This window comes from Saimiri boliviensis, chromosome 8, assembly GCF_048565385.1.
Source record: "Saimiri boliviensis isolate mSaiBol1 chromosome 8, mSaiBol1.pri, whole genome shotgun sequence".
Classification (NCBI taxonomy): Eukaryota; Metazoa; Chordata; class Mammalia; order Primates; family Cebidae; genus Saimiri; species Saimiri boliviensis.
Window position 1 is genome coordinate 30,421,146 of NC_133456.1, and position 12,978 is coordinate 30,434,123.

The following is a 12,978-nucleotide window of genomic DNA, read 5'->3' on the forward strand; positions in this document are numbered from 1 at the left end:
TTTCACCCAAATTCTTCGATCTCTCTGCTATATTTTACTACCTCTTTTAATATTCTTCTCTATTTAATGAAATTATATAATTCTGGTCCTTTCCTATCTTTCTAATGACTTCTTAATCTCCTTTGCTGCATTGTCGTCTTTCTTTCACTACATAAATGTAGAATACCCCCAAGTTTCTATCCTTAGCTCAGTCTATATCTCATTTCTTTTTATGCTATCTTTTTTATTACCTCATTTGCTAACATAACTTTGATTGATGCATTTACGTAGATGACTTCCAAAGCTGGACCTTCCACATACATTTTTCTAAGATTGCAAATCTTAAATTCATTGCTAAATCTCTGCTGGATGGCTTATAACACCTCAAATTTCAAATAGTTATTCTGAATTTATTTTTAAATTTCTCATTATCAGCTTTTAAAAATTCTTCTGACTTTCCTACATGCTAAAAACAGAACTATTATCTAAGTTCAAAAAAATTTCTAACCTTTAAACTCTCTTCTAACCTTAGGATTTAACAATCTCCATTATTGTTCACAACCAATCAGCTTTGCACTCAATAAGTTTCCCTTATACCTGTTCCCTCCTTGCCTTCAGTATAGACACCGTTTCAGTTCAAAAGCCTATCTCAAGCTTGCCCTCCATGTGTACATACTAACACATAGTTAGAGAAGGTTAATTACCTTCTTAAAAGCTCATTGCCTATTAATTGATTAATGTCAAACTCAGCCTGACATTCAAGGTCCTCAACAATTTGCTTTAATCTACCTCTCCAGGTTACTCACCTCTCCATGACTCTTCTTTTATAATACATGTTCAACTATGCTATGACTTTGAACTCTGGGAACTTAAGTTGTAGCTAATCCCATATTTCCTCTGTTGGAATTTACATTTTCTTTTTGTTCTAATGTCTGTGTATCTGTCTTATCTCCCCAGTTAGACAAGGAGTTTCATAAGGGTTAGGACCATGTTTTACTAATTTTTATATCCTTCACAGACCTAGTACAATGCTTGTCTCAATAATTTTTGAAAATAAGTGAGATATTCAAAAGAATTGCAATGACTTCTATATAGTATATATTTATGAGCTGTTTGTAGAATTCACAAAATCCTTAGGCAATTATTTTTGTGTCTCATAAGCTTTATTTAATTTCACTAACAGTAGAATAAAATCTCTTGGGCGATACCTTATTTTAAAAGTGTCTCATAACTTTTAGTATATTGTTCAGTACTGGTCTCACTTTTCCTAGACTTGTAACCTCAGGCAAATTGTGTAACTTTAATTTATTAACAAATGTAAAATGGAGGATGAAAATCATACTTTATTTTCCTATGCCCTAGAGAAGTTCTAAGAGCAAATGAAATTCTGTATGTAAAATTCTTGGGTGAAGTATGAAACTTAGGAAAAGTAAGAGTTAACTTCTTTTCCATTTAGCTTACTCATCTTTTATTTCCAGTACTTAGCATATCATCTGGGAGATAACATATGCTCAATAAATATTTGTTAAATGATTGAAAAATCATTCTTTTCTTATATCTCTTTATAGCAATTAAAAATATATTTTACTCACAATGCCAAGCATTTTTAGCAAAAAAGAAAAACCAAAAACCAAAACAAAACACAAATGCCCCAAACTCTCATCAAATTGTTGAACAATGAAACATTCAGAAACATAATGAAACAATAATCTCAGGTTGCGTCTTAATAACATCTTGGACATAACACATATACTTTTTAGAATTGTACCTTTTTGGTATTGTTGTGATTACCAGATAATTTATAAGAAGGCAAGTACCTCATTATCATGATATGTCCATTAGCACAAAAGCAGGCTAAGCAGGCACTGTTACACATGACCACCACGTTTGCTTGCAGTATAAAAGATGTCTCCGTGATGTTATGAACATAAAGGCAAGTCTGAGAAGGCAGCGAGAAGACTTTGGCTTGTTTTTCTGAGCAGATTATTGTATATTGATGATCTCCTATTTCTTGGGATGCAGACGATGAGTTCATTACCACTTTCCTTCTCCAAGATTTTTCATTTTCATCTATGTTGTTTGGATCCCTCCAAACTTCATATGGAGGTTGTATTAATCCACCAGTTCGGTCCATACAGGAGAATGTTAGCACAGCTCCTTTCAATGAGAGGAATGTACCTATAAAAACAATTGCACATCACTGATATGTCAATTTGTTCTAAAGCATCCATGGGCAATTAAAGTTTTACATTGTGACAATTTATACCTAGAGAGTCATAATATTGCACTAATGTATATGAATTAGTAGATTTGTGAGTTCATCTAGTATAACAAGTTGGAATCATAGAATGTTAGGTCTAAAAGGAGCTTAAGATATCAACTGGTCAAACCTTCTCATTATATTAAAAAAAAAAAAAAGAAAAGAAAAAACAGACCCAGAAAGATTATGAAAGTTTAGCAAGTAAGGTCAGAGCCTAGATTAGAATTCAGATTTTTCTGATTCCTACCCCAGGATTCTTGGGTTCCCCTTTAAATCCTTTTATAAAAAAGGAAATTTTAACACATACAGATTTTATTTATTAAAATAACTGAATAATAATCACACCATCTTATTCCATTTTCTTTTTTCATAGGCTAATTTGCTAGAAAATGCTTGATTTTTCTTCAGAATTGAACACTTATGAAATTTCAATATCTAGAATTCATGAAGGCAATTTTAATCATATAAAAAAGACAAAACAACTACCTTCAACTCTTAGGCAGGCTTTTGCATCTTTACACAGAAAGGAGTTTTACTCACCTGGATTCTCCAGGGTTGACAATGTATGCCAGATTTATGTCTACTGGTGATTTTCACCAGTCTTGGAGGACAACATACTATAAAGCTTAGGAGGTAGTTTGGGCTCTACTGATCTTTGGATATTTCCAGAGTTTTCCCTAAGCAGTATCCTATTAGCCCTTTCGTTCCTTTATCTTTTTACATTATGCAGAGTATGTTAGATTAGACTGATAGGCCTCAAGGGTGTACATGCAACAGAGACTTGAAAAGGAAAGGGTGACAGATAAAAATATATTCATTTAGAAAGTACATATAAAGATCTTAAAAATTATCAAATTGTCCCAGCACTTTTGGAGGCCGAGGCGGGTGGATCACGAGGTCAAGAGATGGAGACCAACCTGGTCAACAAGGTGAAACCCCGTCTCTACTAAAAGTACAAAAAATTAGCTGGGCATGGTGGCGTGTGCCTGTAATCCCAACTACTCAGGAGGCTGAGGCAGGAGAATTGCCTGAACCCAGGGGGCAGAGGTTGCGGTGAGCCGAGATCGCGCCATTGCACTCCAGCCTGGGTAACAAGAGCGAAACTCTGTCTCAAAAAAAAAAAAATTATCAAATTGAAAAGAGTATATTGGGATGATCTAATATCTTTTTTTTTTTTTAAACTGCATTTTAGGTTTGGGGGTACATGTGATGAACATGCAAGATTGTTGCATAGGTACACACATGGCAGTGTGCTTTGCTGCCTTCCGTCCCCTCACCTGTATCTGTCATTTCTCCCCATGCTATCTCTTCCCTCCTCCCCACCCCCTGCCCCTCCCCCATTTCCCCCCAAAGGACCCCAGTGTATAGTGCTCCCCTCCCTGTGTCCATGTGTTCTCATTGTTCAACACCTGCCTATGAGTGAGAATATACGGTGTTTCATTTTCTGCTCTTGCATCAGTTTGCTGAGAATGATGGTTTCCAGGTTAATCCATGTCCCTACAAAGGACGTGAACTCATCGTTTTTGATGGCTGCGTAATATTCCATGGTGTATATGTACCACATTTTCCCCATCCAGTCTATCATCGTTGGGCATTTGGGTTGGTTCCAGGTCTTTGCTATTGTAAACAGTGCTGCAATGAACATTCGTGTGCACGTGTCCTTGTAGTAGAATGATTTATAATCCTTTGGATATATACCCAGTAATGGGATTGCTGGGTCAAATGGGATTTCTATTTTTAGGTCCTTGAGGATTCGCCACACTGTCTTCCACAATGGCTGAATTAATTTACATTCCCACCAACAGTGTAAAAGTGTTCCTATTTCTCCACATCCTCTCCAGCATTTGTTGTTTCCTGATTTTTTAATAATCGCCATTCTAACTGGTGTGAGATGGTATCTCAATGTGGTTTTGATTTGCATTTCTCTGATGACCAGTGATGATGAGCATTTTTTCATATGTTTGTTGGCCTTCTGTATGTCTTCTTTTGTAAAGTATCTGTTCATATCCTTTGCCCATTTTTGAATGGGCTTGTTTGTTTTTTTTTCTTGTAGATCTGCTTTAGTTCTTTGTAAATTCTGGATATCAGCCCCTTGTCAGATGGGTAGGCTGCAAAATTTTTTCCCATTCTGTTGGTTGCCGATTCACTCTACTGACTGTTTCTTTTGCCGTGCAGAAGCTGTGGAGTTTGATTAGGTCCCATTTGTCTATTTTGGCTTTTGTTGCCATTGCTTTTGGCGTTTTGGTCATGAAGTCCTTGCCTACACCTATGTCCTGAATGGTTTTGCCTAGATTTTCTTCTAGGGTTTTTATGCTGTTAGGTCTGATGTTTAAGTTTTTAATCCATCTGGAGTTAATTTTGGTGTAAGGTGTCAGGAAGGGGTCCTGTTTCTGCTTTCTGCACATGGCTAGCCAGTTTTCCCAACACCATTTATTAAACAGGGAGTCCTTTCCCCATTGCTTGTTTTTGTCAGGTTTGTCGAAGATCAGATGGTTGTGGGTATGTTGTATTTCCTCTGAGGCCTCTGTTCTGTTCCATTGGTCTATATCTCTGTTTTGGTACCAGTACCATGCTGTTTTGATTACTGTAGCCTTGTAGTATAGTTTGAAGTCCGGTAGTGTGATGCCTCCTGCTTTGTTCTTTTTGCTTAGAATTGACTTGGCTATGCGGGCTCTCTTTTGGTTCCATATGAAGTTTAAGGTGTTTTTTTCCAGTTCTGTGAAGAAGGTCATTGGTAGCTTGATGGGAATAGCGTTGAATCTGTAAATTACTGTGGGCAGTATTGCCATTTTCACGATGTTAATTCTTCCTAACCATGAACATGGAACGTTCCTTGTCAGTTGTATTCCTAGGTATTTTATTCTCTTTGTAGCAATTGTGAATGGCAGTTCGTTCTTGATTTGGCTCTCTTGAAGTCTATTACTGGTGTATAGGAATGCTTGTGATTTTTGCACGTTGATTTTGTATCCTGAGACTTTGCTGAAGTTGTTTATCAGTTTCAGGAGATTTTGGGCTGAGATGATGGGGTCTTCCAGATATACAATCATGTCATCTGCAAATAGAGACAATTTGATTTCCTCCTTTCCAAGTTGGATACTCTTTATTTCTTTTTCTTGCCTGATTGCTCTGGCTAGAACTTCCAGTACTATATTGAATAGGAGTGGTGAGAGAGGGCATCCTTGTCTAGTGCCAGATTTCAAAGGGAATGCTTCCAGTTTTTGCCCATTCAGTATGATATTGGCTGTTGGTTTGTCGTAAATAGCTTTTATTGTTTTGAGATACGTTCCCTCAATACCTAGTTTATTGAGGGTTTTTAGCATAAAGGGTTGTTGAATTTTGTCAAAAGCCTTCTCTGCATCAATTGAGATAATCATGTGGTTTTTGTCTTTGGTTCTGTTTATGTGGTGAATTACGTTTACAGACTTGCGTATGTTGAACCAGCCTTGCATCCCCGGGATGAATCCTACTTGATCATGGTGGATGAGCTTTTTGATATGCTGTTGCAATCGGTTTGCCAGTATTTTATTGAAGATTTTTGCATCTATGTTCATCATGGATATTGACCTGAAATTTTCTTTTCTTGTTGAGTCTCTGCCAGGTTTTGGTATCAGGATGATGTTTGTCTCGTAAAATGATTTGGGAAGGATTCCCTCTTTTTGGATTGTCTGGAATAGTTTCAGAAGGAATGGTATCAGCTCCTCTTTGTATGTCTGGTAGAATTCAGCTGTGAACCCATCTGGACCTGGGCTTTTTTTGGGTGGTAGGCTCTTTATTGCTGCCGCGACTTCAGATCATGTTATTGGTCTATTCAGGGTTTCGGTTTCTTCCAGGTTTAGGCTTGGGAGGATGCAGGTGTCCAGGAATTTATCCCTTTCTTCCAGGTTTACTAGTTTATGTGCATAGAGTTGTTTGTAATAATCTCTGATGATGGTTTGGATTTCTGTGGAATCTGTGGTGATATCCCCTTTATCGTTTTTTATTGCATCAATTTGGTTATTCTCTCTTTTCTTTTTTATTAATTTGGCTAGTGGTCTGTCTATTTTGTTGATCTTTTCAAAAAACCAGCTCCTGGATTTATTGATTTTTTGAAGAGTTTTTTGTGTCTCTATTTCCTTCGGTTCTGCTCTGATCTTAGTTATTTCCTGTCTTCTGCTAGGTTTTGAGTTTTTTTTTATCTTGCTCCTCTAGTTCTTTCAATTTTGATGATAGGATGTCAATTTTAGATCTCTCCTTTCTTCTCATGTGGGCACTCATTGCTATATATTTTCCTCTAGAGACTGCTTTAAATGTGTCCCAGAGATTCTGGTATGTTGTGTTTTCGTTCTCATTGGTTTCGAAGAACATCTTTATTTCTGCCTTCATTTCATTGTTTATCCAGTCAACATTCAAGAGCAAGTTGTTCAGTTTCCATGAAGCTGTGCGGTTCTGAGTTAGTTTCTGCATTCTGAGTTCTAACTCGATTGCACTGTGGTCTGAGAGACTGTTTGTTATTTCTATTCTTTTGCATTTGCTGAGGAGTGATTTATTGCCAATTATGTGGTCAATTTTAGAGTAGGTGTGATGTGGTGCTGAGAAGAATGTATATTCTGTGGATTTGGGGTGGAGAGTTCTGTAAATGTCTATTAGGTTTGCTTGTTCCAGGTCTGTATTCAGGTCCTGGATATCCTTGTTGATTTTCTGTCTGGTTGATCTGTCTAGTATTGACAATGGGGTGTTAAAGCCTCCCACTATTATTGTGTGGGAGTCTAAGTCTCTTTGTAAGTCATTAAGAACTTGCCTTATGTATCTGGGTGCTCCTGTATTGGGTGCATATATATTTAGGATCGTTAGCTCTTCTTGTTGCAGTGATCCTTTTACCATTATGTAATGTCCTTCTTTGTCTCTTTTGATCTTTGTTGCTTTAAAGTCTATTTTATCAGAGATGAGAATTGCAACTCCTGCTATTTTTTGCTCTCCATTTGCTTGGTAGATCTTCCTCCATCCCTTTATTTTGAGCCTTTGTGTATCCTTGCATGTAAGATGGGTTTCCTGGATACAGCACACTGATGGGTTTTGCTTTTAATCCAATTTGCCAGTCTGTGTCTTTTCATTGGGGCATTTAGTCCATTGACATTTAGGGATAGTATTGTTATGTGTGAATTTGATACTGTCATTTTGATGCTACCTGGCTGTTTTGTTGGTTAGTTGATGCAGATTCTTGATTGTGTTGATGCTCTTTTACCATTTGGTGTGTTTTTGGAGTGGCTGGTACTGGTTGTTCCTTTATATGTGTAGAGCCTCTTTCAGGAGTTCTTGTAGAGCAGGTTTGGTGGTGATGAAATCTCTGAGTGCTTGCTTGTTCACAAAGGATTTTATTTTTCCTTCACTTATGAAGCTTAGTTTGGCTGGATAGGAGATTCTGGGTTGAAAGTTCTTTTCTTTAAGGATGTTGAATATTGGCCCCCAATCTCTTCTGGCTTGTAGGGTTTCTGCTGAGAGATCTGCTGTGAGTCTAATGGGCTTCCCTTTGTGGGTAACCCGACCTTTCTCTCTGGTTGCCCTTAGCATTTTCTCTTTCATTTCAACCCTGGTGAATCTGACAATTATGTGCCTTGGAGTTGCTCTTCTTGAGGAATATCTTTGTGGTGTTCTCTGTATTTCCTGGATTTGAATATTGGTCTGCCTTGCTAGGTTGGGGAAGTTTTCCTGGATAATATCCTGAAGAGTATTTTCCAGCTTGGATTCATTCTCTTCATCACATTCAGGTACACCTATCAGACGTAGGTTAGGTCTTTTCACATAGTCCCACATTTCTTGAAGATTTTGTTCATTCCTTTTTGCGCTTTTTTCTCTGTTCTTGCCTTCTCTTTTTATTTCATTGAGTTGATCTTCGACCTCTGATATCCTTTCTTCTGCTTGGTCAATTCGGCTGTTGAAGCTTGTGCATGCTTCACGAAGTTCTCGTGTTGCGTTTTTCAGCTCCATCAATTCACTTATACTCCTCTCTATGCTGTCCATTCTCGTCAGCAGGTCGTCCAATCTTTTTTCAAGGTTCCTATTTTCTTTGCGTTGGGTTAGAACATGTTCTTTTAGCTCACTGTAGTTTCTTACTACCCACCTTCTGAAGTCTGATTCTGTCATTTCATCACCCTCCTTCTCCATCCGGTATGGTTCCCTCGCTGGTGAGGAGTTGTGATCCCTTTTAGGAGGAGAGGTGTTCTGGTTTCGGGAGTTTTCATCCTTTTTGTGCTGGTTTCTTCCCATTTTTGTGGGTTTATCCACCTGTTGTCTGTCTCTGTCCCAGGGAGTTGGAGCTTTATGAGTTTCCATTGCGCTACTGCCTTTTTTGATTTTTCTTTCAGGTCTGACCCGCCCAGCTAGCAGCAGGCCTAGCCACTGCCTGCCCGCAGGGGCTTTGCTGAGCTGCTGTGGGCTCCGCCCAGCTGCCCTGAGCTCTTCCCTGCAGTCCTGTTTATATGGAGGTAGTTAGAACTCTCTGGACAACGGTGGCCCTGCCTCTGTTATGGGGGACTCTCTCTGTTGTGACAGGTTGCCTCGGCAACGGCGGGTTGCCTCGGCAACGGCAGCCTGCCTCTGTAGTGGTGGAGAGTCTCAGTAATGGCGGAAGCCCCTCCCCCACCGAGCAGGACCGTCCTGGTTCAGCTGTGCTTGGTTTGAAGGGCTCAACCCAGAGGGTTTCCAACTACTGTTTTTGTTTTCGTTGTCGTTGGGGGTGGAGGGGGTGGGACCAACCCAGCCTGATCACCTGGCTCCCTGACTCAGAGTCTTTTCTTTTAAGTTGAACGACCCCGCATTCCGTTCTGGTCGCTTGTTGAAAAGGCGCCGGGATCTCCCGTGCTGCGACTCACGGAGTCGGCTCGAACTTCGGCGCCGGCTCCTGGCGGATTTTTTGCCTAGGAATCTCCTGGCCTGGCTCGCTATTTCAGCTGAATGGGCAACTCTGCTGTCTCAGGGCTCTGATCGCCAGCTAAGAGGGCTCCCAGACCAGTGGCTTTTGTATGGAGAACCGCAGCAACAGGGCGTGGTCACAGCAGCCGCGCGGGCGGAATCAGCCCCGCGGGGGCCAAAACAGCCGCACCGGCTGGGATTGCCACGCTGGCGACCCCTCTGCCTGGGTATCTCCTGGTCTGTGGGCAATAAGAGTTCGTCTGGAAATGCGGCGTCCACTCACCCTCTGCACTTTCACTGGGAGCTGAAGTCCTGAGCTGTTCTTAGGCGGCCATCTTCCCAGCATTCCCCCGGGATGATCTAATATCTTAGTTGTGTTTTAAAATCCACTTTAAAACTAAGAAACCCCGGGTGCGGTGGCTCAAGCTTGTAATCCCAGCACTTTGGGAGGCCGAGGCGGGTGGATAACGAGGTCGAGAGATCGAGACCATCCTGGTCAACATGGTGAAACCCCGTCTCTACTAAAAATACAAAAAATTAGCTGGGCATGGTGGCGCGTGCCTGTAATCCCAGCTACTCAGGAGGCTGAGGCAGGAGAATTGCCTGAACCCAGGAGGCGGAGGTTGCGGTGAGCCGAGATCGCGCCATTGCACTCCAGCCTGGGTAACGAGAGCAAAACTCCGTCTCAAAAACAAAAACAAAAACAAAAACAAACAAACAAAAAAACTAAGAAACCTATAAATGTATGTAAGGGTAACTGAACAGGCTAGGTAATCAGAGGTTTAGGTACTGCATTTTAAGGAGCAAGGGATAAAAGAACATCTCTCCCAATCTCCTATGAAGGAAAAATGCCAAAAGCTATGAAGAATGATTTAATTAAAATTAACCTAGGATTGATCCTGCTATTCAGTAAAACCAAATTTTCTTAACTACCTGCCATAGAAAGACTTTTCTGAGTATATCTTTACATCCTTGATTTAGAGATGGCTGACAGTAGGTTAAAAAGATAAGAAATCCAAATTTTGGAAGCCATTTTACTTATACTCATTCCATACAAGCTGTCAGCATCGAAATGAATTTCTCAATAAGCTGCCCTTGCGAAAACAGTTGCTTTGTTTCCTAATTTGTGGTCATAAATGCTTTGGTTATATTCTGTTCATTAGGTTTATCCAGGGTTTAAGGTTTCCAAACCATGTATTATTAATGTTTTAGGATTCTTTCTTCAATCTTTACTAACTGGGGAAAAAAAAAAAAAGAAAAACTCAAGTAAATCTAAATTATAAGCAGCTGCTACTACTTCAGAAGGTACAAAGTAAGCTTAAACTTAAGGGCTTCAATAAGAAAATCTTATTTGGTCTACCATAAGTAATTCATTACACAATTAATTAATTAGGACTTTCCTCTCAAAGATCTCACTGGCTAGGAGTGAACTTTACTCCAGCTTTCCCAAATAACCAGCCTTGCCCACTACAACTTTATTCAATCAACACATATAGTAACAAAGACATATTTGTACTCTAGGCCCTATTTTAGTCATAGGCAATACAGTAGTGAATAAAACAGACAAAAGTCCCTGTCTTCATAAAACTTACTTTCTATGGTAGAGATAGATAATATGTCCTATAAATAAGTAATCATATGGGATATTAGATAGTAATAAGTACTAAGAAAAAAATTAAAGGAGAAAAGAAGATAGAAATTATTGGGGAAAGGTGGTTAAATTTTAAATAGTGTTATAGACTGAATGTTTGCATCCCCTGCCAACTCGTTGTAAGAAAATTCTTATGTTAAAGCTCTAACCCCCACTATGGATCTATTAGAAGATGGAGCCTTTAAGGAAATAGTTAAGGTTAAATGAGATCATAAAGGTATGGCTCGAATCTGATAGAATTAGTGTCCTTTTAAAAAGAGATACCAGACCACATGCTTTCTCTTTCTCTCAACCTCCTAATGTGTACACAAAGAAAAGGCCATGTGACGAATGCTCATTGGAGCACAGTTTACAATAGCAAAGACCTGGAACCAATCCAAATGCCCATCGATGATAGAGTGGATAGGGAAAACGTGGCACATATACACCATGGAATATTATGCAGCCATCAAAAACAATGAGTTCATGTCCTTTGTAGGGACATGGATGAACCTGGAAACCATCATTCTCAGCAAACTGACACAAGAGCAGAAAATAAAAAACTGCATGTTCTCACTCATAGGCAGGTGTTGAACAATGAGAACACATGGACACAGGGAGGGAAGCACTACATACTGGGGTCTGTTGGGGGGAAATAGGGGAGGAACAGCAGGGGGTGGGGAGTTAGGGAGAAATAGCATGGGGAGAAATGCCAGATATAGGCGAAGGGGAGGAAGGCAGCAAATCACACTGCCACGTGTGTACCTATGCAACAATCTTGCATGTTCCTCACATGTACCCCAAAATTAAGAAACCTATAAATGTATATAATGGTAACTGAAGAGGCTAGGTGATCAGATTAGGCTAAAATGCAATAAAAATATAATAATAAAAAGAAAAGGCCATGTGAGCACACAGCAAGAAGGCAGCCATCTGCAAACCAAAGGAAGAGCCCTCACTAGACATCTACCCTGCTGGCACCTTGAACTTGGAGTTTCTGTCTCCAGAACTGTGAGAAAATACATTTCTGTTGATTAAGCCACTGAGTCTGTGGTATTTCATTATGGCAACCTGAGCAAACTAATAAAGAAGGGAAGGCTTGTTTTCATCATCCTGTGGGAATTATGGTTCAGGAAACCAGCACAAAATATTGATATTCTATAATTGTTGTGAGTAATAAATTATCCTCTGTCTCTGATCCAGGAATTTCATGTCTTCTATCAGCACCCACATAACTGGAAAACTTTATTAGCTTACAAGTAGAATAAAATCTCAGATTCTTTATAGATCTCGACTTTCTAGAATACCAAGAAGATCCATAGGAGGTAAGATCAGAGAGATAAAGTAGAGCTAGATCATGTAGGTTTTTTAAGGATATGGTAAAGACCTAGACTTTCACTTAGCATGAGATGTAAGGATTTTGAGAATGGAAGTGATATAATTTAACTTTCATTTAACAGCATCACCCAACCTCCTGAGCATATCCTAAAGGGAACCAAGGCTGGAAGCAAGGAGAGCAGTGAAAAGATTAGTATAATAGTCTAGGTGAAAAATGGATAGAGGCTTGCTTGAACTGTGTGGTAATAGTAGAGATGGTAAGCAATGTCAGAATCTGAGTATATTGTATTGGTTGTACCAGCAGGATTTGTTAACAAATTGAATTTAGGGTGTGAAAGAAATATAGGGGTCAAGAATCACTTCAATGTTTTTGACTTGAGAAACTGGAAGAATGGAATAGATGTAGGAAAAGGTGGGAGCAATGAGAGGAATACCAGGAGCTCAGTTTTGAACCTGTTAAGTTTGAGATACTAAACATCCAAATGGATGTCAAATAGCTGGATATATATTAGAAATCTGGGGATAGGTCCAGACTATAAATATAAATGTATGATCCATCAGATTACAAATGACATTTAAAGGCATGAAGTTGGCTGAATTCATCTAGTGCTTCAATATAAAGACAAAAAGTTCAGAGAATCAGTCTTGGGGCATTCTGGTTTAAGTTCACTGAAATGGAGGAGGAACAAGCAAAGGAGGTTAAGAAGGAATAGCTAGAAGGTAGGAAAAAAATCAGGAGAAAATAGCATTCTAGAATTTGAAGTGTTTTAAGGTAGGAATGGTAGCCTTTATAATATGTTGCCAGAGAAATGACCAAGAATTCCTATCTCCTTTTCTGCTCTAATTTTTCCCTTAGTACTTATTACTAACTAATATCCCATAT

The 12,978-nt window shown here is 39.3% G+C and overlaps 1 protein-coding gene across 7 annotated transcripts in view; it reads right to left on the reverse strand.

Annotated features, from left to right (window-relative positions):
* The window catches only part of STXBP5L (syntaxin binding protein 5L), a 413,694-nt gene that overhangs the window by 18,874 nt on the left and 381,842 nt on the right, over window positions 1–12,978 (reverse strand). For all 7 annotated transcript variants that reach the window (XM_074404291.1, XM_074404290.1, XM_074404292.1 and 4 more), the window contains one exon: window positions 1,797–2,157. In XM_074404291.1, the coding sequence (XP_074260392.1) occupies window positions 1,797–2,157 (361 nt within the window). The remainder of the gene's footprint in view (window positions 1–1,796; window positions 2,158–12,978) is intronic.